Source organism: Scyliorhinus torazame, chromosome 7 (assembly GCF_047496885.1).
Source record: "Scyliorhinus torazame isolate Kashiwa2021f chromosome 7, sScyTor2.1, whole genome shotgun sequence".
Lineage (NCBI taxonomy): Eukaryota > Metazoa > Chordata > Chondrichthyes > Carcharhiniformes > Scyliorhinidae > Scyliorhinus > Scyliorhinus torazame.
In genome coordinates, this window is record NC_092713.1 from 9,476,263 (window position 1) to 9,503,174 (window position 26,912).

The 26,912-nt window shown below is 52.3% G+C and overlaps 1 protein-coding gene across 1 annotated transcript in view; it reads left to right on the forward strand.

Annotated features, from left to right (window-relative positions):
- Positions 1 to 26,912, forward strand: part of msh4 (mutS homolog 4) — a 145,163-nt gene that overhangs the window by 100,535 nt on the left and 17,716 nt on the right. Inside the window, exons 15-18 of the mRNA XM_072512839.1 lie at positions 4,029 to 4,229; positions 5,727 to 5,845; positions 15,502 to 15,630; positions 16,964 to 17,138. Coding sequence (XP_072368940.1) covers positions 4,029 to 4,229; positions 5,727 to 5,845; positions 15,502 to 15,630; positions 16,964 to 17,138 — 624 coding nt within the window. The remainder of the gene's footprint in view (positions 1 to 4,028; positions 4,230 to 5,726; positions 5,846 to 15,501; positions 15,631 to 16,963; positions 17,139 to 26,912) is intronic.

Sequence of the window (26,912 nt, forward strand, 5' to 3'; positions counted from 1 at the left end):
CTTTCCCCCTCACCTTGAAATCGTGACCCCATGTAATTGACACCCCCACTCTTGGAAAAAGCTTGTTGCTATCCACCCTGTCCATACCTCTCATATTGTTGTAGACCTCAATCAGGTCCCCGCTCAACCTCCGTCTTTCCAACAAAAACAATCCTAATTTACTGAACCTTTCTTCATAGCTAGCACCCTCCATACCAGGCAACATCCTGGTGAACCTCCTCTGCACCCTCTCTAAAGCATCCACATCCTTCTGGGAATGTGGCGACCAGAACTGCACGCACTATTCCAAATGTGGCCTAACCAAAGTCTTATACAACTGTAACATGACCTGCCGACTCTTGTACTCAATACCCCGTCCGATGAAGGCAAGCATGCTGTATGCCTTCTTGACCACTCTATCAACCTGCGTTGCCACCTTCAGGGTACAATGGACCTGAACTCCCAGAGCTCTCTGTACATCAATTTTCCCTAGGACTCTTCCATTGACCGTATAGTCCGCTCTTGAATTAGATCTTCCAAAATGCATCACCTCGCATTTGCCTGGATTGAACTCCATCTGCCATTTCTCTGACCAACACTCCAATCTATTTATATTTTGCTGTATTCTCTGACAGTCCTCGCTATCTGCAACTTCACCAATCTTAGTATCATCTGCAAACTTGCTAATCAGACCACCTATACCTTCCTCCAGATCATTTATGTATATCACAAACAACAGTGGCCCGAGCACGGATCCCTGTGGAACACCACTGGTCACCTTTCTCCATTTTGAGACACTCCCTTCCACCCTACTCTCTGTCTCCTGTTGCCCAGCCAGTTCTTTATCCATCTGGCTAGTACACCCTGAGCCCATACGACTTCACTTTTTCCATCAACCTGCCATGGAAACTTTATCAAATGCCTTACTGAAGTCCATGTATATGACATCTACAGCCCTTCCCTCATCAATTAACGTTGTCACTTCCTCAAAGAATTCTATTAGGTTTGTAAGACATGACCTTCCCTGCACAAAACCATGCTGCCTATCACTGATAAGTCTATTTTCTTCCAAATGTGAATAGATCCTATCCCTCAGTATCTTCTCCAACAGTTTGCCTACCACTGACGTCAAGCTCACAGGTCTATAATTCCCTGGATTATCCCTGCTACCCTTCTTAAACAAAGGGACAACATTAGCAATTCTCCAGTCCTCCGGGACCTCACCCGTGTTCAAGGATGCTGCAAAGATATCTGTTAAGACCCTAGCTATTTCTTCCCTCGCTTCTCTCAGTAATCTGGGATAGATCCCATCCAGATCTGGGGACTTGTCCACCTTAATGCCTTTTAGAATACCCAAAACTTCCCCCTTCCTTATGCCAACTTGACCTAGACTATTTAAACATCCATCCTTAGCCTCAACATCCATCATGTCCCTCTCCTTGGTGAATACCGATGCAAAGTACTCATTAAGAATCTCACCTATTTCCTCTGACTCCACGCATAAATTCCCTCTTTTGTCTTTGAGTGGGCCAATCCTTTCTCTAGTTACCCTCTTGCTCCTTATATACAAATAAAAGGCTTTGGGATTTTCCTTAACCCTGTTAGTCAAAGATATTTCACGACCCTTTTAGCCCTCTTTATTGCACGTTTGAGATCTGTCCTACTTTCCCGATATTCCTCCAAAGCTTCATCAGATTTAAGTCGCCTAGATCTTATGTATGCTTCCTTTTTCATCTTAGCTAGTCTCACAATTCCACCCGTCATCCATGGTTCCCTAATCTTGCCATTTCTATCCCTCATTTTCACAGGGTCATGTTTGTCCTGCACTCTAATCAACCTTTCCTTAAAAGACTCCCATATTTCAAATGTGGATTTACCCTTAAAGAGCTGCTCCCAATCCACATTCCCTAGCTCCTGCCGAATTTTGTTATACTTGGCCTTTCCCCAATTTAGCACTCTTCCTTTAGGACCACTCTCGTCTTTGTCCATGAGTATTCTAAAACTTACGGAATTGTGATCGCTATTCCCAAAATAATCACCGACTGAAACTTTAACCACCTGGCCGGGATCATTCCCCAATACCAGATCCAGTATAGCCCCTTCCCGAGTTGGACTATTTACATACTGCTCTAAAAAACTCTCCTGGATGCTCCTTACAAATTCTGCTCCATCCACGCCTCCAACACCACATGAGTCCCATTCAATGTTGGGGAAGTTAAAATCTCCCATCACGACCACCCTATTGCTCCTACATTTTTCTATAATCTGTCTACATATTTGTACCTCTACTTCACGCTTGCTTTTGGGAGGCCTGTAGTAAAGTCCCAACAATGTTAGTGCACCCTAACATGGGGACTCTGGGGCGAAGCACTGAGCAGGGTGAACTCCACCTCCTCCTGCACAAGGCCTACCTAAGGAAGGTGGGGAAACCATGAGAGATGAGGGGGGGGGAGCTACTCCCCCCTTTTTTCTTTTTTTTCTCTCCACTCTGTCCGGAAAATAAAACAAAAGCACAGCCGAAGCTAAACCTCTCTGTATAATAAAGGAAATTAACGCGGGCGAGAGAAATGTGATGTGTATATATACAACTGCTTATAAATATGGGAAATGCCAATAAAAAGATTTATTAAAAAAAAAGAATTTGATGGTAGGACATCCTGCATTACTAACCTTTGAATGTAAATAAAAGGGGCGGGATTCTCTACTCCCGCGCCGAAGTGCCCACGCCGTTGTGAACGCCGCCGAGGTTCACGACGGCGCGAAATGGCCCCTATCCCGACCGATTCAGGCCCTGACAATGGGCTAGGATCGGGGCTGCGTCATCTACACGCGCCAGGCCTTGTCGCCGCGTAAAGGCGTCGCCGCATAGATGACGCAGCCGGCGGCGCATAACTGGCGTCACCCGCACGTGCGTGGGTGCCGTCCTCTCCGAGTCCGCCCCGCAAGAAGATGGCGGATGGATCTTGCGGGGCCGCGGAAGGAAGGAGGTCCTCCTTCAGAGAGGACGGCCTGACGATCGGTGGGCACCGATTGCGGGCCATGCCACATTTGAGTTACCCCCCGGTGCAGGATCCCCCCCCCCCCCCCCCCCCCCTTTGCAGGCCGACCTCCCAGCATTCCCACGCTGTTCCCGATGGCAGCGACCAGGTGTGGACGGCGCCGGGGGGAACCTGCCGTTTTGGCCTGGCCGCTCGGCCCATCCGGGCGTGAGAATAGCGGGGGTGCCGGAGAATCGCCATTTTGGGTGTCTCCGGCGATTCTCCGGCCTGCGGAACTCGACGGGGCCGTTCCCACCGCTCGGGAGAATCGCGCGAGGGCGTCGGACCGGCGTCCCAGGAAATTTTGGCGGCCCAGGCGATTCTCCCAACCGGCGCGGGAGTGGAGAATCTCGCCCCAGGTTCCCTTTGTAACTATGTACACCATTGTAAATAAGGAAATGTGATAATGCAAACTATGGACACGGATGCGGGGACAACCTGGGATATATTATGTTGTTGATGTGCTTATTGTTCTTGTTCTGTTTTTTAAATTGATGTGTTATGTAAATTTTGATATTGCGTTAAAATTCCAATAAAAATACTTTAAAAGAGATGAAATGCACTGTTGAAAACTGTGGTGGAAACAGATTCAATAATAACTTTCAACAGGAATTGGATAAATACTTGTAGTAGAAACTATTGCAAGGCTTTACGGAAAGCGCAGGAGAGTGGGACTGATTGAGAAGCTCTTCAGAGCTGGTGTAGGCACAATGTGCGTATGATTCTATGACAACAATTCATTAGATGTACATTTGAATCCAACCTTAGCAATCCTCAATAACTAATAATTACAAGGGTAACTGTACAGAAAAGTTGGTATTTCTTCCTTGTGCCATTTGCTGGCACTTTGCTCATGAGTTCTTATAATTGGTCAGTGGAAAATAGATGGAAACACATCCACATGCTAGTCCCAGGCTTTGATCCTTGTTATGGTGGACTGCTGAGAAAATTCAGGGAACTAATATTAAAATCCAACCAGGTTTTCATCATTGGTTGTTCTTGGTTTTCTAGTGCGTCCGGAATTCACCGACACGTTGGCTGTTAAACAGGGACGACACCCTATTCTCGAAAAGATATCTATGGAGAAACCTGTTGCTAATAACACATACATCTCCGATGGCAACAACTTCATCATCGTCACTGGGCCCAACATGAGTGGAAAGTCAACCTACCTTAAACAAATTGCCCTGTGTCAGATTATAGCCCAGATTGGTGAGTAATAATAATAATCTTTATTAGTGTCACAAGTAGGCTTACATTAACACTGCAATGAAGTTACTGTGAAAATACCCTCGTCGCCACACTCTGGCGCCTGTTCGGGTACACAGAGGGAGAATTCAGAATGTCCAATTCACCTAACAAGCACGTCTTTCGGGACTTGTGGGAGGAATCCGGAGCACCCGGAGGAAACCCATGCAGATACGGGTAGAACGTGCAGATTACGCACAGACAGTGACCCCAGCCGGGAATCGAAACTGGGACCCTGGTGCTGTGAAGCAACAGTGCTAACCACTGTGCTACCATGCCGCATGTTGTTGCAGCTATGCCCAGAATTGCAGAGCAGTCAACCAGGGATATACAAACTAGAATATCAAAGATCCAGAGTATTAAATGAAGTTTACAACAGGGTGGGAATGAATGTTGATTTATGTGCTTAGTAAGTTATTTGGCAAATAGTTTTTGGGGCAGCACGGTAGCATAGTGGTTAGCACAAATGCTTCACAGCTCCAGGGTCCCAGGTTCGATTCCGGCTTGGGTCACTGTCTGTGCGGAGTCTGCACATCCTCCCCGTGTGTGCGTGGGTTTCCTCCGGGTGCTCCGGTTTCCTCCCACAGTCCAAAGATGTGCAGGTTAGGTGGATTGGCCATGATAAATTGCCCTTAGTGTCCAAAATTGCCCTTAGTGTTGGGTGAGGTTACTGGGTTATGGGGATAGGGTGGAAGCGTGGACCTTGGGTAGGGTGCTCTTTCCAAGAGCCGGTGCAGACTCGATGGGCCGAATGGCCTCCTTCTGCACTGTAAATTCTATGATCTATGATTGACTGACATACTGAACACAGAGTGTGAATACTTGTTTGGAGGGGTTGACACTCAGATGCAGAGCGAATGATTCAAAGGTTAAGGGATTTAAATTCTTAACTTTAAAGGAAAAAGTTATTTTGTTCCCAGTTTTCTCCCCTCTTTCTCTCTCCAGTGTGTACAAGTCATTTTTCATCCACGGACCAAGCAAGCATTTGTTAGAATATTACTCCAGCAGGGGGTGAGAAAAACTTCTCCTCACCCCCAGTCATCTCACTTTGCTAAAGGAGCCATCGAACCATTTTTATTAACAGCAGGTTACAAAAGCCAACTAAAGAAATTACACACAAATACTTCAAATACCAGTCGCATTGGAAAAGAAAAGGCTGAAGGGTGACTTGATAAGAGGTCTTTAAACCTATGGAGGGATTTAATAGGGCTAAGCATAGAGAAAATGTTTCCATTTGTGAGAGAGACCAAAACTGGTGCCATTAATATTAGTGAAGGTTTGTGTGGAGCCTAAACACCGGCATGGACCAGTTGTGTTTCTGTGCTGTGAATTCATTTGTATAATTCTGAAAGAAACTCATGACAAACATTGTAAAATTCATAAAGCAAATGCATATGTGCTTTGAGGAATATGGAGAAGTTAGAGGATCAATATGTAAGATTCTCTTTTCTGCCGTGCTAGGTTCCTTCGTTCCAGCTGAGTATGCCTCATTTCGAATAGCCGATCAGATCTTTACCAGAATAGGTGTAGACGATGACATTGAAACAAACTCATCAACCTTTATGAAGGAGATGAAAGAGGTGCCAAAAATCTACTTTATATGCCCTATGGTTCTTTTTGATGATATCCTGTTCATGGTAATTTATGTTGGATGTAGAAAGCGTCAGAATCATCTGTTGGTACGATGTCTGCTTTTACCTAATAAACCAAGCTGATACTCCAAGGCTGCACTGAGGGAGTACTGAACTGCCAGAGGTGCTGCCCTTCAGATCAGCTGCGAGTGTTGTCACAAGACCCAAGATCCTGCAGCACTATTTTGAAAAGGACCAGGCGTGATCTCTCTGGTGTCCTGACCAATATTTATCCATCAACAACTTTCATGGAAAACAGATTATAAGAACATAAGAACTAGGAGCAGGAGTCGGCCATCTGGCCCCTCGAGCCTGCTCCGCCATTCAATGAGATCATGGCTGTTCTTTTGTGGACTCAGCTCCACTTTCCGGCCCGAACACCATAACCCTTAATCCCTTTATTCTTCAAAAAACTATCTATCTTTATCTTAAAAACATTTAATGAAGGAGCCTCTACTGCTTCACTGGGCAAGGAATTCCATAGATTCACAACCCTTTGGGTGAAGAAGTTCCTCCTAAACTCAGTCCTAAATCTACTTCCCCTTATTTTGATGCTATGCCCCCTAGTTCTACTTTCACCCACCAGTGGAAATAACCTGCCCGCATCTATCCTATCTATTCCCTTCATAATTTTATACGTTTCTATAAGATCCCTCCACATCCTTCTAAATTCCAACGAGTACAGTCCCAGTCTACTTAACCTCTCCTTGTAATCCAACCCCTTCACCTCTGGGATTAACCTAGTGAATCTCCTCTGCACACCCTCCCCTATCTGCTCATAATAATTTATAATCTTTATTATTGTCACAGTAGGTTTACACTAACACTGCAAAGAAGTGAAAATCTCCTAGTCGCCACATTCCGGCCCCTGTTTGGGTACACAGAGGGAGAATTCAGAATGTCCAATTCACCTAACAGCACGTCTTTCGGGACTTGTGGGAGGAAATCGGAGCACCCGGAGGAAACCCATGCAGATACGAGTAGAACGTGCAGACTCTGCACAGACAGTGACCCAAGCCGGAATTACTTTGCTGTTTGTGGGAGGTTGTTTTGCACAAGTTGATGACATTTCCTAAAACAGTGACTGTACTTCAAAAGTATTTCATTGGCCGCGAAAGTGCTTTTGAGATATTAGAAGTCGTGAAAATGCAAATTGTTTCTTTATATCACAACTAAGCAACACTTTTGCAGTGCTTTGAAATAATATTGGTCTCCTTTTCTGAAGAAGGATGTTCTTGCTCTCGAGGGAGTGCAGCGAAGGTTTACCAGACTGATTCCAGGGATGGCGGGACTGACTAGGTTAGGACTGTTTTCGCTGGAGTTCGGAATGAGGGGGATCTCATAGAGACTTATAAACTTCTATCAGGACTGGACAGGGGAGATGCAGGGAGGATGTTCCCGATGGTGGATGTGTCCAGAACCAGGGGCGTCATTCTCCGACCCCCCAGAGGGTCGGAGAATGGCCGTTGGCCGCCGTGAATCCTGCCCCCGCCGGTTGCCGAAGTCTCTGAAGGGAGAAAAGTCGGCGGGGCGTTAATGGCGCCGCTGCCGCGGAGAATGTCACGGGTCTGCGCAAGGCAGCCGATTTTCGGCCTGCCGATTTTCGGCCTGCCGATATTCTCCCTTCCGGATGGGCCGAAGTCCCGTCGACGTGATGACCGTTCACGTCGACGTAAATTAAACCTCCTTTTCATCGGTGTGACCCGGTGCTCCAGGTTCACGCCGACCAGCGTGGAGGTGAGTGACGGCCTGGGGGGTTGGCTCTGGGCAGGCGATGGCGTGGCCGCAGTCTGAATGCGTGAGGAGAGGTGTGTCTCGGCTTGTGTGTGTGTGCGGCGGGGGAGGGGGGTGGTTAGAATAGGCTGGGCTCCGGGGGAGTGCCGGGAGGGGGTCCGTGCCGGGGAGGGGGATGGGGATGTCCGTGCCGGGGTGGAGGTTGGGGGGGGGGGACCGTGCTGGGGAGGGGGATGGGGGTGTCCGTGCCGGGGTGGAGGTTGGGGGGGGGTGTCCGTGCCGGGGAGGGGGATGGGGGGGTCCGTGCCGGGGAGGGGGATGGGGGGGGGGGTCCGTGCCGGGGTGGAGGTTGGGGGGGGTGTCCGTGCCGGGGAGGGGGATGGGGGGGTCCGTGCCGGGGAGGGGGATGGGGGGGGTCCGTGCCGGGCAGGGGGATGGGGGGGTCCGTGCCGGGGTGGAGGTTGGGGGGGGGTCCGTGCCGGGGAGGGGGATGGGGGTGTCCGTGCCGGGGTGGAGGTTGGGGGGGGGGGGGACCGTGCCGGGGAGGGGGATGGGGGGGGGGTCCGTGCCGGGGAGGGGGATGGGGGGGTCCGTGCCGGGGTGGAGGTTGGGGGGGTGTCCGTGCCGGGGAGGGGGATGGGGGGGTCCGTGCCGGGGAGGGGGATGGGGGGGTCCGTGCCGGGGTGGAGGTTGGGGGGGGGGGGTCTGTGCCGGGGAGGGGGATGGGGGTGTCCGTGCCGGGGTGGAGGTTGGGGGGGACGGGACCGTGCCGGGGAGGGGGATGGGGGGGGTCCGTGCCGGGGAGGGGGATGGGGGGGTCCGTGCCGGGGTGGAGGTTGGGGGGGTGTCCGTGCCGGGGAGGGGGATGGGGGGGTCCGTGCCGGGGAGGGGGATGGGGGGGTCCGTGCCGGGGTGGAGGTTGGGGGTGGGGGTCTGTGCCGGGGAGGGGGATGGGGGTGTCCGTGCCGGGGTGGAGGTTGGGGGGGGGGGGTCCATGATGGGGGGGGGGTCCGTGCCGGGGTGGAGGTTGAGGGGGGGGTCCGTGCCGGGGAGGGGGATGGGGGGGTCCGTGACAGGGAGGGGGATGGCGGGGGGGTCCGTGCCGGGGAGGGGGATGGGGGGTTCCGTGCCGGGGAGGGGGATGGGGGGTAGGGTCCGTGCCGGGGAGGGGGATGGGGGGGTCCGTGCCGGGGTGGAGGTTGGGGGGGGGGTCCGTGCCGGGGAGGGGGATGGGGGGGTCCGTGCCGGGGTGGAGGTTGGGGGGGGGTCCGTGCCGGGGAGGGGGATGGGGGGGGTCCGTGCCGGGGAGGGGGATGGGGGGGGGGTCCGTGCCGGGGAGGGGGATGGGGGGGTCCGTGCCGGGGAGGGGGATGGGGTCCGTGCCGGGGAGGGGGATGGGGGGGGTCCATGCCGGGGAGGGGGATGGGGGTGTCCGTGCCGGGGTGGAGGTTGTGGGGGGGGGTCCATGCCGGGGAGGGGGATGGGGGGGTGTCCGTGCCGGGGAGGGGGATGGGGGGTCCGTGCCGGGGTGGAGGTTGAGGGGGGGGTCCGTGCCGGGGAGGGGGATGGGGGGGTCCGTGCCGGGGAGGGGGATGGGGGGTAGGGTCCGTGCCAGGGAGGGGGATGGGGGGGTCCGTGCCGAGGTGGAGGTTAGGGATGGGGGGTCCGTGCTGGGGGGGGTCCGTGCCGGGGAGGGGGATGGGGGGGTCCTTCCCGGGGTGGAGGTTAGGGGTGGGGGTCCGTGCTGGGGGGGGGGTCCGTGCCGGGGAGGGGGATGGGGGTGTCCGTGCCGGGGTGGAGGTTGGGGGGGGGTCCGTGCCGGGGAGGGGGATGGGGGGGTCCGTGCCGGGGAGGGGGATGGGGGGGGTCCGTGCCGGGGAGGGGGATGGGGGGGTCCGTGCCGGGGAGGGGGATGGGGTCCGTGCCGGGGAGGGGGATGGGGGGGTCCATGCCGGGGAGGGGGATGGGGGTGTCCGTGCCGGGGTGGAGGTTGTGGGGGGGGGGGTCCATGCCGGGGAGGGGGATGGGGGGGGGTCCGTGCCGGGGAGGGGGATGGGGGGGTCCGTGCCGGGGTGGAGGTTGAGGGGGGGGTCCGTGCCGGGGAGGGGGATGTGGGGGGGGTCCGTGCCGGGGAGGGGGATGGGGGGGTCCGTGCCGGGGAGGGGGATGGGGGGTAGGGTCCGTGCCGGGGAGGGGGATGGGGGGGTCCGTGCCGAGGTGGAGGTTAGGGATGGGGGGTCCGTGCTGGGGGGGGGGGGTCCGTGCCGGGGAGGGGGATGGGGGGGGTCCGTGCCGGGGTGGAGGTTGGGGGGGTGTCCGTGCCGGGGAGGGGGATGGGGGGGGGTCCGTGCCGGGGAGGGGGATGGGGGGGGGGGTCCGTGCCGGGGAGGGGGATGGGGGGGTCCGTGCCGGGGAGGGGGATGGGGTCCGTGCCGGGGAGGGGGATGGGGGGGTCCGTGCCGGGGAGGGGGATTGGGGGGGGGGGGGTCCGTGCCGGGGTGGAGGTTGGGGGGGGTGTCCGTGCCGGGGTGGGGGTGGGGGTCCCTGCTGGAGAGGGGGATGGGAGGGCAAGTGAGTTGGTCCACCTGGCCAGGTGCCAGCTTCCAACAGTTGGACCCATGCGGTCCATGCCACCTGGCTGGGGGGAGGAGGGGATATGGGCAATGATGACATGTCGTCGTTCCCCTCCCCCCACCAGGCCGTCATGTTTTCAGATCATCCAGCGATGTTGGCCGCCGTGGCGGCAGCCGCTCATGTCAATGTTGCCCTGGATGAGGAGGAGGAGGAGCGTGCCAGAGAGGCGGCGCAGGCTGCTGCAGAGGGGCAGGCGGCAGCCGCCCAGGCTGGAGGGACACCCGACCGACAGGACGAGGAGGGGGAGGAGGACGTCGCTGCCCCACAGCAATGGAGGCACACGAGGGCGCCCCGTGTGTACCGGCCCCGGCAGTCATACCAGGACCTCACAGACCGGGAATGCAGGAGGAGACTCCGGATGAGCCGGGAAACCGTGGCACACATCTGCCACCTGCTGGCACACCTGTCACCGCGTGGCACTGGCGTGGGACACCCTCTCCCCGTGTCCGTCAAGGTTACGGTGGCCCTGAACTTTTATGCAACGGGGTCATTCCAGGCACCGAGTGGGGAGCTGTCCGGCATATCGCAGACATCTGGGCATCTGGGCAGTGACAGATGCCCTATATGCCATGGCGCACCGCTACATCCGCTTCCCCGTGGACCGGGCCAGCCAAGATGCCCGGGCTGTGGGCTTCTCTGCCGTGGCCGGGTTCCCCATGGTCCAGGGCGCGATCGATGGGATGCACGTCGCCGTGCGGCCACCTGCAGATAACAGGGCCGTGTTCACTAATAGGAAGGGGACCTATTCGATGAACGTACAGGTGGTCTGCGACCACCGCATGATGATCCTGCACGTCTGCGCCCGTCACCCAGGCAGTGTACACGACTCATTCGTGTTGTCGCGGTCATCCATCCCCGGCATGTATGAGGGACGCCATCCCCGGCTGAGGGGCTGGTTGCTGGGCGACAGGGGCTACCCATTGCGATCGTGGCTGATGACGCCTATACGGAGGCCACGCAATGAGGCGGAGAACCGCTACAATGATGCCCATGTAGCGACAAGGGGAGTGATAGAGAGGTGCTTTGGCGTGCTGAAGATGCGTTTCAGGTGCCTGGACCTCTCTGGGGGCGCCATTCAGTATTGGTCAGATAGGGTCGGCCGCATCATTGTGGTGTGCTGCGTCCTGCACAACATAGCCCAACAGAGGGGCGATGTGCCGCAGGCAGAGGAGGGCGGAGTGGAGGAGCAGCAGGAAGAGGCGCAGTCCTCCCCAGATGAGGGGGATGGGGGTAATGGTCAGGGCAGACGGGGTAGACACAGGCGGGTGGCTGTCCACCGTTACCGGCTGGCCCAGCGGGCACGGGACAGACTGACAGCTTCACTGACTAGATGGGCGTGGGAATCGGGTAGTATGGCCACAGACCGCACACCATGGCAACAGCCGACCACCCACACCCCCCACCCATCCACCCACCCAGCACCCTCATCCCCCTCCCAACCCCACCCACCCCACCCACATGCACACCACCCCCCCCCATTGCCGATCCACCGGCGGCACAACGGGCCGGGCTCACACAGTTGCGGGTGGACGCGTGTCTATCGCAGGCCATGGCGGATGATGACAACCCGCCCTGCGGTGAGCTCCTGGCTCTACATCGTTGGACTATGTCTGACCCATGGCCACAGTACCACCATCCACCCGGACCATCCCTGCATGCGGCTGTGACACTGCAGCGCACGGTCCCGTCCTCTGCCCGGGGGATGTTGATGGCGGCCCAGGGGGAAGGGGGCAGACTCACCTGGGGCTGAAGTAAGACCACCCCTCACACACACACTTGCGCTCAACGTACATGACACCCCCGCACACTTTGGACAGAGCACAAAGGCAGCTTCTGTCGGTGTAACATTGACTTTAATAACCAAAGGAGTTCATGCACGTGCCCTAGCCCCTAAAACTCATCTGTGCCCTGCAACCGTGCCAACTTACTCAGTGACTAATTGTTTGGCCTTACGGGCCCTTTGACTACGTCTACGTGGTTCCCCAGACGGTACAGCAGAACTGGAGGTGGACTCCTGTGATTCCTGCCCTCTGACACTGGATCCCTTTGGCGGCCGTTTCCTGGGGCGTCCTGGCCTAGATGGGCCAGGCTGCGGCCCGGGCGACTGGGATGGCGAGCTGCGAGCTGGGTGCCCGATGGCCCCCAGGCCTCTACATGGGTGGGGGATGCGAACAGACTGGCCATCCGACGCCCCCCTGACATCTGGCGCTGCCAGTCCTGGAGGCCCGTGCTGGTATCGACAGGGGTCTGCAGGTTTGCAGCCATGGAGCCCAGGGGGTTGGCAAACCCTGTCTGTAACAGTGCGACGCCGGCTCGCACATGGCCACTGGCGCCGATGCCCTCAGCGATGGCCTGCTGAGACTGGGCCATGGCCTGCTGAGACTGGGCCATGTCCTGCAGAGACTGGGCCATGGCCTGCTGAGACTGGGCTATGGCGTTGACCGCCTCTGCCATCTGGCGCTGGCACTGGCTCATGGCCTCCTGTGAGAGGGCAGCCATTTCATGGGCCACAGGCGCCGCCTGCACGGAAAGCCCCAGGCCTCGCAAACCGTTCCCCATGTCTGACACCGTCGCACCCATTGCCTCCACCGCGGACGCCACCCGTGCGGTGTTGGCCTGGGTGGCACGCATGACCGGCACCACTCCCAGCTCCGGGACGCGGGTGGACTCCTCCACCTGCGACCGCAGCCGCCGCAAGCCGCCCGTCACCCTCTTCGCTTGTCTCCGGGTCGGTGGTTGCATCGGATCTATGTGTGGGTGTGGTAACTCCAGGAACCCGGGATCCATCTGGGCGGCAGATGTTCGCTTGGGCTGGGCTGCCCTCCGACCGCCCGGCCCCTCTGCTGCTCCTACCTCCACCTGCTGTACCGGGACGGCTGTGTTGTGCGCACCAGTGAGTGTACCAGACGCCTCATCACTAAAGTGCTCAACCGAGGTGAGTGTTTCTGCGATGGTGGAGGGTGTTGGTGACAGCAGTGGCGTTGTGTCGTGCTCTTCGTCCCACTCTGAGTCCATGGCACTTTGGGGTGGGGGTTCGTCTCCACCCATCCATTCTGAGTCACTGTCCGGTATTTCGTCTTCCTGGGTAGTGCTGTCCCGGGTACTGCTGTCCCGGGTAGTGGTGTCCCGGGTAGTGGTGTCCCGGGTAGTGGTGTCCCGGGTAGTGGTGTCCCGGGTAGTGGTGTCCCGGGTAGTGGTGTCCTGGGTAGTGGTGTCCTGGCTCGGATGTGACGGGGGCCTGTGGCTGCCCCCCTCATCGCTGGGTGGTCGCTCCCGCACGTGACGGGGGTGTCGTCTCCCTGTTGTTCCAGGTCTCTCCGTCTCCCGTGGTGTGCGAGGGACATCCTGCGGGCGTCGCATGCTGGAGGGTGCGGGTCTCTCCATCTCCCGTGGTCGCCGAGGGGCATCCTGCGGGCATCGCATGCCGGAGGGTCCGGGTCTCTCCGTCTCCCGTGGCCTCCGAGGGGCATCCTGCGGGCGGTCTGCATCTGCGGGGATGGGTGCCTGGACGTTTGGTCCTGCGATACACAATGAAGCATGCATGGTTAGACATCAGGCAGTGATCAGGTGATACGGGGGAGGGGGATATAGGGGAGGGGGGATATGGGGACGGGCTGTCGGTGGCTCACTTGCTACTACGCCCCCGACCTCTGCATCAGCAACCTCCTGGTCCTCAGGTCCACCAGCCAGTTCCAGGGCCCTTTCCTGGTGTTCGGTCAGTGGCCTCTCATCAGCGGGGCCTCCTCCAGTCCTCACATGCTCCCTATTGTTGTGTGCGCGCTTCTCCTGTTGGGGGGGGGGGTGGCAGGGGTAAAAGGCAACACTGTTAGGCAGGTATATGAATGCACGCCATCGGTTGCGCGTGCATTGCAGAGGTTAAGGTTAGGGCTGGATTCACTTGGGGATATGGGGGAGGGGGGGATGTGGGGGAGGGGGGATATGGGGGAGGGGGTTATATGGGGGAGGGGGGATATGGGGGAGGGGGGATATGGGGGAGGGGGGATATGGGGGAAGGGGGATATGGGGGAGGGGGGATATGGGGGAGGGGGGGATATGGGGGAGGCTCACCCTGCCTGCTCTGACGAGGTCGTTCACCTTCTTGTGGCACTGGGTGCCTGTCCGTGGTGTCAGGGCCACAGCAGTGACAGCCTCTGCCACTTCTCTCCACAGACGCCGGCTGTGGCGTGGGGCAACTCTGCGGCCGTGCCCGGGATACAGGGCGTCCCTCCTCTGCTCCACCGCGTCCAGGAGCGCCTCCACATCGCGTGACTCGAACCTCGGGGCTGAGCGGCGGCCAGCCATCCAGTCGGGTGTTGCGGTCGGGTGTTGCGGTCGGGTGGGGGTGAGCAGCGCGGCCTTATGAGCCGTCACGCCGTGCGGCGCGTATGACGCTGCACAGCGTGAACCACTGCGCAAGCGCGGATCCCGTTACGTCGCTGCTAGCCCATTTCAGGCCGGAGACTATCGACCCATTTTTCCGACGTGACGCAAGTCGGATTTGCGCCGTTTTTTGCGCCGATCGGCGGACTTTCCGCCGATAACGGTGAATTTCGCCCCAGGGGTCACAGTCTGAGGGTACGGGGTAGACCATTTCGGACAGAGATGAAGAGACATTTCTTCACCCAAAGAGTGGTGAGCCTGTGGGATTCATTACCACAGGAAGTAGTTGATGCTAAGACATTGAATATATTCAAGAAGCGGCTGGATATAGCACCTGGGATCCAGGGTTTTGGGGAGAAAGCAGGATTAGGCTATTGAGTTGGATGATCAGCCATGATCGTGACGAATGGCAGAACAGGCTCGAAGGGCCAAAAGGCCTCCTCCTGCTCCTATCTTCTATGTTTCTATAATCTCATCATTTCTACCACCATGGACGCTACCCAATTTGTTTAATTTATTTGGAGCAGTTCTCTTACCCGACTAAGGGGAAGCTAGTCAAGGGAAAGGAATAAAAGGTTATGCTGATAATGTGAGTTACGTTTGAGTGGGAGGAGGCTCTTTCGGAGCATAAACATCAGCACGTGACCCGTTTGGCCGTACATTATAACTTACTTTGCAGCAAAGTGACAGAATCGCTGCATCTCTTAGTCCTGAAATCAGACAGGCCATCTCCCTGTAAGTACCTGTCTGTCAGAATGTGTATAATATGTTTAAAGATTATGTTATATAATAGGTGAGCATTGTATATTTTTGCATTTGATGATTTATTTCAAAAAAAATTCTGTATTTTTTTACAGATAACATACATCATGCATAATGTCACTGATAAATCTCTCATTATCATTGATGAATTGGGTAGAGGAACCAGTACAGAGGAAGGCATTGGGATCTGTCATGCAGTCTGTGAATTTCTGCTCAGTTTCAAGGTAAAGGATTTGGTCATTTAAGTCTTTGTGTCAATGATCTTTGAAATTTACAAGGATGATACCAGAAATTAAGAGATTATACATATCAGGAAAGATTGCGCAGGCTGCAGTTCTTTTCTCTATAAAAGAGAAAACTGAGGGATAACTTGATGGAGGCACTTAAAATTATGAAGGTGTTTCATAGGGCAGAGTTTTGCAGTCCCTATTGGTAGGTTTGCAGGTGGGAGGTGTTATGGGCCAGGGTTTAGTAAACCCCAAAGTGTATCATGGAGTTTACCTGACCCACAACTTTTAATAGATTGTGGTATGGGGAGCACACGGCCCACTCTACAGGGTGGTACAACAGAAATGGAAAAGTATTTTTTAATACAAAACAATGTTTATTCTATGAACTCAAGTTAACCTTTTTAAAACATAACATCTTAGCAACCATTAATTCAAATACAACCCCCAAACACTACAACACTTAAGTAATCTTTAAGCTTTCCTTTTAACAGCCATAAGACTTTTAAAAACATAACCTTTAACAGAAGCACATCAGGTTAAAGTCACCACTGAGAGCAGTTATTAGTTTTAAATCACCAAATGATCGATATACAGTCTTTAGATTACAGAGAGGGATTCATACACCTTCTGACTGTGACTGCAGCTGTCCAGCTCTGAAAACAAAACTAAAACACACCCTGCAGCAAACAGCCTAAAATGAAAGTAAAAAGCAGGCAGACAGCCCAGCTCCACCCACACTCTGACATCACTGATAAACACCCATTTCTTAAAGGTACATTTCTTAAACACCCATTTCTTAAAGGTACTCTCACATGACAGAGGGTCTGTAAAATTGCCTGCCCACCTCAACCTATCCACAATTTTACAGCGGGTAGGTAAGGCCGAGGGTACACTGTCTGCCCTCGACCCAGTTGCGGCTCTTAAGTGGCCAATATTTGCCACAAGCTTTTGGCAGGCAAACAATGTCTGCAAGAGATATCCTGGCAGAGGCGTGGAAGACCACCCTGCTCGGGACTTGGGCAGGAAAGGAGCGGGGCCCACCACCATGGGCCCACTTTCTGGATCATTGTGGGCGGGATTCACATCGTAACCTCTCACGAAACTGCGTGGAATCTCGCGAGGCATTGTGAGCGGGTAGATCCTGGGAGCGGGGCTTCCCGGCTTTCAACTGCCACGCTGCGCCGTGGCGAGCTGCTTTTCCGGCACATGGTTGTTGGATCGCGCCCACGATACTACGTGTAAATTTAAATGCCCTTACAGTCACCTTTGTTGAAATGGTTTCGTGAGATATTTGTCACTTGGAACAGACTGTTTTCTTTCTATTCAGGCATTCACACTATTTGCTACTCACTACTTGGAAGTCTGCCAGCTGGATGCTCTGTATCCCAACGTGGAAAACAACCACTTTGAAGTTCAACATAATCAAAGCAACACCGGAAACTACCATAAGATTATCTACACGTACATTCTCTCCAAAGGATACACCGAGGAGAAAAACTATGGTAAGGTGCACTGCAGAACATGAGAACGTTGGAACAGGAGGAGGCCATTGAGCTCCCGGAACCTGCTCTATCATTCACTTGTGGCTGATTGGGACCTCAGCCCTATTTACTTCATATCCATGTATGCCCTCAAGTGTTTGTTAGGTTCTTCAAAACTAAACTTTACTCTTAACGTTGATGAAAATAATTTTTTTGATTTAAACATGCACATACTTGACAGGTATTGATCCTACCCCTGGACTAACTTTGTCCGGTGCTGATGTATACAAAAGCTCATTTGTCCTCTCATCACAATTAAGATAAATTGTGGCAGTTTTGACTGCAGCACAGGAATTGACCTGCATTTCATGTTGTTTTGTTTTGGGTGTTGAATTTAAAATGAGAAACTCAAGTATCAAGTGACGCGAGTTGGAATGGAAATAGGTGATCTAACTTGGAACAGCAATTGAGATTCCAAACTGGCCGCATCATAACATGAGAAGTGTCTGACAAATCTGTTAGAGTTCTTTGAGGAGGTAACAAGGAAGTTAGACAAAGGCGAACCAGTGGACATGATTTATTTAGATTTCCAGAAAGCCTTTGACAAGGTGCCGCATAGGAGACCGTTAAATAAGTTAAAAGCCCATGGTGTTAAGGGTAAGATTCTGGTATGGATTGGCTGACTGGCAGAAGGCAGAGAGTGGGGATAAAGGGGTCTTTTCAGGATGGCAGCTGGTGACTAGAGGTGTGCCTCAGGGGTCTGTGCTGGGTCCACAACTTTTCACGAAGGGTGTGCTGGCCTTGGAAAGGGTTCAGAGGAGGTTCACAAGGATGATCCCTGGAATGAAGAACTTGTCGTATGAGGAATGTTTGAGGACTCTGGGTCTGTACTCGTTGGAGTTTAGAAGGATGAGGGTGGATCTTATTGAAACTTACAGGATACTACGTGGCCTGGATAGAGTGGACGTGGAGAGGATGTTTCCACTTGTAGGAAAAACTAGAACCAGAGGACACCATCTCAGACTAAAGGGGCGATCCATTAAAACTGAGATGAGGAGGAATTTCTTCAGCCAGAGGGTGGTGAAACTGTGGAACTCTTTGCCACAGAAGGCTGTGGAGGCCAATTCACTGCATGTCTTTAAGACCGAGATAGATAGGTTCTTGATTAATAAGGGGATCAGGGGTTATGGGGAGAAGGCAGGAGAATGAGGATGAGAAAATATCAGCCATGATTGAATGGCGGAGCAGACTCGATGGGCCGAGTGGCCTAATTCTGCTCCTTTGTCTTATGGTAAGAGAGAATAACCCGGGTGGGAGGGGTCTTGGATTATGCTGCCCGCTTTCCCCAGGCAGCGGGAGGTGTCGACAGTAATTTGATATTTTGATTTGTTTCTAACCCGTAAAGTTTTCCTCTGGGCTCTGTCATTTAATTCTCTCAAATATGTAGCCAATTGTGTAATTTTTCATTCTTTCCATTGAGTAATTTTATTGCAACATTTGCAACATAAGTTTTGTCTTAATTTTAAAATTCCCAGTTTCCAGAGCAATGCGGTGACTATTACTCCTACTTGTGGTTTTGTTTTGTAACGCATTTCCCATCTTAACTTGCCCTTTCTTGGGGTCCCATTGAGTACCAATAGTTTTCCCCGAATGCTGTCTAAAAATCTTTAATTTATCTGATAAGTTTAGTACGTATCCCAGGCTGCTTGTAAGTGCTCCCCACATTTTAACCCATCTAACCTACTCCTACCTAGTCCTAGCTTTTTCCCTTCCTTCTTCTAACTTGATCCTTATTTTTCTCTGGAGTGTAGTCCTCTTTCTTCGTCCGGACAAGTATGTCTGTATTATGTTTTCCATCTGAAAATTAAAATGAACAGGTCAAGGGTGGAGAGGGCCCTATTCTTTAATTTGTATTTTCTATTTTTGTTTGGATACTCCAGAAGTGCCCTCTCCATGACTTCCGAATTTCCTTTGCCATCATTTCTTTCCTTTTTCTTTTTTAACTGGTTTGTTTTCCTTATCATTTATGTACATCATACTGTCATGTGAGAGTACATTTAAGAAATGGGTGTTTATAAATGGGTGTGTATATAAATATCTGTAGTGAGAGCACCTTTAAGAAATGGATGTTTACTACTGCAGTGATGTCAGAGTGGGTGGGGCTGGGCTGTCTGTCAACTTTTTACTTTCATTTTAGACTGTTTTAGTTTCGTTTTTAGTGTTGGAGCTGAAGCCAGACCAAGCAGGTGTACTGCTGTTCTCTCTGCCATCAAAATACTATCTCTTGATCATTTGGTGAATTCAGAATTATAAACGTTCTCAGTAGTGAATGTAAACCTAATGTGCTTCTGTTGAAAGGTGTTTCTTCTGTCTTCTGGATGTTGTTTGGGAAGTTATTAAGGATTACTTAGTGTTGTAGTCTTTGGGGGTTGTATTTGAATTAATGGTTGCTAAGATGTTCACTATGTTTTAAAAAGGTTAACTTGAGTTGATAGAATAAACATTGTTTTGCTTTAAAAAATACTTTTCCATTTCTGGCATACCACACCTGTAGAGTGGGCCGTGTGCTCCCCATACCACAATCTATTAAAAGTTGTGGGTCAGGTGAACTCCATGATACACTTTGGGGTTCTCTAAACCCTGGCTCATAACAAATTGGGGGCTCATCCGAGATAAAAGTCTATCTATTGGATTGGCTTAGTGAACTTAAAGACAGTGAAGGGTGAGCATATTGTGGTTGCTTTTCAGGTGTGGTATTTTAGTTTAAGTAGGGAGTGTATTGTGGACAATGGCTCTTTCAGAGGCTCTGACATTTTTGGGGGTGGAGACGGTCACACGCAGTACCTTACGGACAGAGACTAAAAGCAGACTGTTAGATTTGGCAAAAAACATTGTAGTTAACATTACCTGACAAAATGCAAAAAGATGAGGTAATTATGGCGATGGTTAAGCATTTAAAGTTGCCTGAGATGCAGCTTGACTCATTGGAAATGGCAAATTAAACAAATGGAACATGAGAAAGAATTAAAGCAGCTTGAATACGAAAGAAATAGGGAGGAAAAAGAAAAAGGAAGGGAGATACAGATCAGGGAAAAAGATAAAGAGAGAGTTTGAACTTCAGAAAGTGGCCATGAAACATGACAGTCAGTTAAAATAGGCAGGCATAAAGGGAAACGTACAGTTGGATGATAGTGAAGAGGATAGTGAGAAAGAGCGTCAAAGCCAAAGGCTTGGTGGGAATCTATTTAAATATGTCCAAGCATTGCCAAGGTTTGGCGAGAATGAGGTGGAAGCCTTTTTCATTTCATTTGAGAAGATAGCTAAACAAATGAAATGGCCACAGGACATGTGGGTAATACTGATTCAAACAAAGCTGATCGGTAGGGCTAGTGAAGTGTTTGCATCACTACCGGAGGAGGTATCTGGGACGTATGAGGTGGTGAAAAAATCCATCTTGGCGGAGCCACCCGTGCTAGCTAACTAAAGTCGGCTAGTGAACGGAGGTGAGGTGAGAGGAGGGCTGCGGACATTGGAGCCTGGTTAGCAGGTTTTGAGGGGTCTAGGAGGCGAGCGAGGTGGGGGGGAAGGGATTGATGCTGGGAGATGTTTTTTCGAGCAGAAATGTAGGGGGGAGGTTTTGGGAGGGGGGGATGGGTTTCGATGTTAATAATAGATAGGGGCTGGTCAGGCTCGTGGGGCAGGGTCCGGTGATAAGATGATGGTGGATAAGAAGGGTGGGGGGGGGGTGAGAGACTCCAGTTAGGATAGTCACGTGGAACGTGAGGGGGTTAGGAGGTCCGCTCAAGAGGTCAAGGGTGCTGGCGCATCTTAAAAGTTTGAAAGCCGATGTAGCAATGCTGCAGGAGACTCACTTGAGGGTGAAGGACCAGGTGAGACTTAAAAAGGGCTGGGTTAGTCAGGTGTTTCACGCTGGATTTGACGGAAGGGCTCGAGGGGTAGCAAAAGGTCAGCAAAAGAGTACGCTTCCAGATGGAGAAGGTGGTGGCAGATCAGGGGGGTAGATATGTGATTGTGACAGGGGAGCTGGAGGGGAGGTTAGTGGCGCTGTTAAGTGTATATGGCCCCAATTGGGATGATGGCGCCATCCCCGACTTGGACACACACAAACTGATTGTGGGGGTGGTGACTGGAACTTGGTGCTGGAGCCAAGATGGGACAGGTCACGGCCGCGCACGCTGGTCCCATCAAGGGGGGCGAAGGCGTTGGCTGGGGTAATGGTGGAAATTGGAGGGGTGGACTCTTGGAGGTTTCTGCACCCGAGGGAATGGGAGTACTCGTTTTTCTCAGCAGTCCATAAGGAATACTCGCGGATCGACTTTTTCGTGGTGGGGAACGCTTTGCTGGCTGGGGTTAAAGGGTCGGAATACTCGGCAATTGCAGTGTCAGATCATGCTCCGCATTGGGTGGATATGGTACTGGAGAAGGGGGTAGCGCAGAGGCCGGGGTGGAAAGTAGATGTGGGGACTTTTGGGGGACCAAGTGTTCTGTGACAAAATTGAAAAGGTAATTAAGGAATATGTAGGTTTCAAGTGTACGGGCGAGGTGTCGACGGCAGTTGTCTGGGAGGCTCTAAAGGCGGTGGTGAAGGGGAAGGTGATTTTGTTTAAGGCCAGGGTGGTCAAAGAGGAGAGGTTGGAGCGGCAGAGGGTAATAGATGAGATGTTGGAGGTAGACAGGAGTTATGCAGAAGATGGAGACCCAGCAAAGCTGGAAAAGAGGAAGGAACTACAGGCGAGCTTTGGCCGACTATCTACCAGGAAGGCGGTGCGGCAATTGAGACGAGCAAGGGGGGCAGTTTACGAACATGGAGATCAATATGTTAGCAGGTCAGCACCGGAGGGAAGCAGTGGCAAGGGAAATTGTTCAGGTGAGGGATAGGGCAGGTTGGTGGTCGCTCCGGATCTGATTAACAAGGTTTTTGAGGCATTTTATGAGAGTTGTACAGGTCAGAGCCACCTGGGGGAGACCATGAGATGCAGGAATTTCCAGATGGGTTGGAGTACCCGAGGTTAGGAGAGGGGGACAGGGCTACATTAGAAGGAGCGATAGTGGAGCAGGAGATAAAGGATGCTATTGGGAGGATGCAGTCGGGGAAGGTGGCAGGGCCGGATGGGTTTCCGGTGGAATATTATAAAAAATTCAAGGACAAGCTGGCACCCCTGATGGTGGGTGATGCACTATCAATTACCACAAAGACGAGAGTAGTGGAATAATCATGGCTTTATTGAGCAAAGATGCTGTGCCTCCTGTAGCTGCTACCAGAATGGCTGCAGCACCGGTGAGCACACACATTTATACGCCACCTACTGGGCGGAGCCAGCAGGCAGGGATTTACCCATGTACCTCTAGTATATGTGTCTTACTGTAATACATATAATACTGCTAGTGGTGACTACCATAGTGGGGATGTTTGAAGAGGCGATAGGGAAGGGGGTGTTGCCACAATCCTTGGAGCGGGCATCGATTTCCCTGTTGCTAAAAAAAGATAAGGATCCGACGGAGTGTGGGTCATATAGGCCCATATCGCTTCTGAATGTGGACGCAAAAGTATTGGCGAAGGTACTGGCGGGTAGGTTGGAGGAGTGCCTCCCGAAGGTGACAGGTGAAGATCAGACGGGGTTCGTGAGAGGGAGGCAGCTCTTTTCAAACGTTAGAGGGTATTGAACGACGTTATGGCACCGGCGGAGGGGAAGGAAACAGAGGTGGTTGTGGCATTGGACGTTGAGAAGGTGTTTGACCGGGTAGAATGGGGGTACGTGATGGCAGTGCTGGAGCGGTTTGGGATTGGACCAAGATTTGTGAACTGGGTAAAGCTACTATATAAGGAGCTGAGGGCGAGTGTCCGCACAAACAACATCAGCTCGAGATACTTTTCTCTCCACCGTGGGACTAGGCAGGGATGTCCTATGTCCCCCCCCCCCCCCTGCTGTTTGCACTCGCGATTGAGCCATTGGCCATCGCATTAAGAAGTTCGGGGGTATGGAAAGGAATAGTGAGGGGGGGGATAGAGCATAGGGTGTCCTTATATGCCGATGACTTGCTGTTATATGTGTCGGTACCGAGTGTGTCGATAGAGGGAATATTGGAGCTGCTTCGAGTGTTTGGGTCTTTCTCGGGGTACAAACTAAATCTAGACAAGAGTGAGTATTTTGTGGTGTCTCGGCCGGGGGTGGGGGCAGGGGTGGGGGGCTGCCATTCCGTAGAGCAGGGACTCACTTTAGGTACCTGGGGGTGCAGGTTGCCCGGGGGTTGGGGGGGCTCCGCAGGTACAACATTTCTAGTTTGGTGGGGAGAGTGAAAGCTGATCGGGCAAGGTGGGCTGGTCTCCCTCGGTCACTGGCGGGTCGGGTTTCAGCACCTGCCGATTCTCCTGCCAAAGGCTTTTTTCAGAGAGATTGAGGGAAGGATTACGTCGTTCATATGGGGAGGGAAGGTGGCCAGAGTTAGAAAGGTGCTGCTACAGAGGGGAAGGCAGGCAGGGGGTTTGGGTCTCCCGAACCTGATGTATTACTACTGGGCGGCGAATATGGAGAAGGTGCGGAGCTGGGTCAGAGGGGTTGATTCCCAGTGGGTCAGAATGGAGGAGAGTTTGTGCAGGGGGTCAGGATTGAAAGCTCTAGCAACAGCGCCGCTCCCGATAGCCCCGGGGAAATACTCAGGGAGTCCAGGAATAATAGTTTAATTGAGAATTTGGAGGCAGTTTCGGCAACACTTCGGGTTGGGGGCAGGGTCAAGGGAAATGCCGATTCGGGGGAACCACAGATTTGAGCCAGGGAAGTGGGATGGACATTTTCGGAAATGGGAGGAGAGGAGGATTAAGACACTAAAAATGTGTTTCTTAGGGGTCGATTTGCAGGACTGAAGGAGCTGGAAGCGAAGTATGGGCTGGAGCAGGGGGAAATGTTTAGATACATGCAAGTTCGAGATTTTGCCAGAAAGGAGATAGAGCTTCCCGGTGGAGCCGACCTCCACATTGCTGGAGGAGGTGCTGACGACAGGGGGATTGGAGAATGGGGTAGTGTCAGTGGTTTACGGAGCTATTTTTGAAGAGGAGAAGGCATCACTGGAAGGGATCAAAGCAAAGTGGGAGGAAGAGTTGGGAGAGGGTATGGAGGGGTTCTGGTGTGAGGTGCTCCGGAGAGTGAGTGCCTCCACCTCGTGCGCGAGGTTGGGGCTGATACAGCTGAAGGTGGTATACAGAGCACACCTCACGGGAGCGAGGATGAGCCGATTCTTTGAGGGAGTGGAAGATGTGTGTGAACGTTGCGGGGGAGACCCCGCTAATCACGTTCACATGTTTTGGTCCTGTCCAAAGCTAGAGGGTTACTGGAAGGAGGTTTTTAGGGCAATTTCTAAAGTGGTGCACGTGACACTGGACCCGGGCCCCCGGGAGGCCATATTCGGGGTGTCGGACCAGCCAGGGTTGGAAACGGGTGCAGAGGCAGATGTAGCCTTCGCCATGTTGATCACCCGAAGGCGGATCCTGATGGGTTGGAGAGCAACCTCTCCACCCTGGTCCCTGGCGTGGCGGGGTCCTGTTGGAATTCTTGACTCATGCGAAGGTTAAGTTTGAACTGAGAGGAAGGATGGAGGGGTTATACAATTCATGGGCATTATTCATTATGCACTTTCAAGAACTGGATAACATCGAACATTAATTGGGGGTTGGGTGGGAGGGTTGGGGGGAGGAGGGTGGTGTGTGTTGATGGTGATATGGGTGATTCTTGATTCCTTTTTGTCATTTGTTTGTGTGAACATGCGGGCTAATGTTTGGGGTTTGGTGGGAGGATGGGATCGTTGTTATTGATATGGGGATTGACATATTTGTTACTGATTATTGTTTATTGTTGGTGGGTGTAAATTTGGGAGAAAATGTGAAAATGGAGGAGAATAAAAAATATTTTTTAAAAACCCCATCTGATGGAGTTATTTGATCGACTTCAGGAGGCGGGTTTGGTGATAAACGTAAGAACATAAGAACTAGGAGCAGGAGTAGGCCACCTGGCCCCTCAAGCCTACTCCGCCATTCAATGAGATCATGGCTGATCTTTTGTGGACTCAGCTCCACTTTCCGGCCCAAACACCATAACCCTTAATCCCTTTCTTCTTCAAAAAATTATCTATCTTTATCTTAAAAACATTTAATGAAGGAGCCTCTACTGCTTAACTGGGCAAGGAATTCCATAGATTCACAACCCTTTAGGTGAAGAAATTCCTCCTAAACTCAGTCCTAAATCTACTTCCCCTTGTTTTGAGGCTATGCCCCCTAGTTCTGCTTTCACCCACCAGTGGAAACAACCTGCCTGCATCTATCCTATCTATTCCTTTCATAATTTTATATGTTTCTATAAGATCCCCCCTCATCTTTCTAAATTCCAACGAGTACAGTCCCAGTCTACTCAACCTCTCCTCGTAATCCAACCCCTTCAGATCTGGGATTAACCTAGTGAATCTCCTCTGCACATCCTCTAGTGCCAGTACGTCCTTTCTCAAGTAAGGAGACCAGAACTGAACATACTACTCCAGGTGTGTCCTCACTAACACCTTATACAATTGCAGCATAACCTCCCTAGTCTTAAACTCCATCCCTCTAGCAATGAAGGACAAAATTCCATTTGCCTTAATCACCTGTTGCACCTGTAAACCAACTTTTTGCGACTCATGCACTAGCACACCCAGGTCTCTCTGCACAGCAGCATGTTTTAATATTTTATCATTTAAATAATCCTTTTGCTGTTATTCCTACCAAAATGGATAACCTCACATTTGTCAACGTTGTATTTCATCTGCCAGACCCTAGCCCATTCCCTTAGCCTATCCAAATCCCTCTGCAGACTTCCAGTATCCTCTGCACTTTTTGCTTTACCGCTCATCTTAGTGTCGTCTGCAAACCTGGACACATTGTCCTTGGTCCCCAACTCCAAATCATCTATGTAAATTGTGAACAATTGTGGGCCCAACATTGATCCCTGAGGGACACCACTAGCTACTGATTGCCAACCAGAGGAGCACCCAATAATCCCCACTCTTTGCTTTCTATTAATTAACCAATCCTCTATCCATGCTACTACTTTCCCCTTAATGCCATGCATCTTTATCTTATGCAGCAACCTGTTGTGTGGCACCTTGTCGAAGGCTTTCTGGAAATCCAGATATACCACATCCATTGGCTCCCCGTTATCTACCGCACTGGTAATGTCCTCAAAAAATTCCACTAAATTAGTTGGGCACGACCTGCCCTTTATGAACCCATGCTGCGTCTGCCCAATGGGACAATTTCCATCCAGATACCTCGCTATTTCTTCCTTGATGATAGATTCCAGTATCTTCCCTACTACCGAAGTTAAGCTCACTGGCCTATAATTACCCGCTTTCTGCCTACCTCCTTTTTTAAACAGTGGTGTCACGTTTGCTAATTTCCAATCCGCCCGGACCACCCCAGAGTCGAGTGAATTTCGGTAAATTATCATTAGTGCATTTGAAATTTCTCTAGCCATCTCTATTAGCACTCTGGGATGCATTCCATCAGGGCCAGGAGACTTGTCTACCTTTAGCCCCATTGCTTGCCCATCTCTACCTCCTTAGTGATAACAATCGTCTCAAGGTCCTCACCTGTCATAACCTCATTTCCATCAGTCACTGGCATGTTATTTGTGTCTTCCACTGTGAAGACCGACCCAAAAAACCTGTTCAGTTCCTCAGCCATTTCCTCATCTCCCATTATTAAATCTCCCTTCTCATCCTCTAAAGGACCAATATTTACCTTAGCCACTC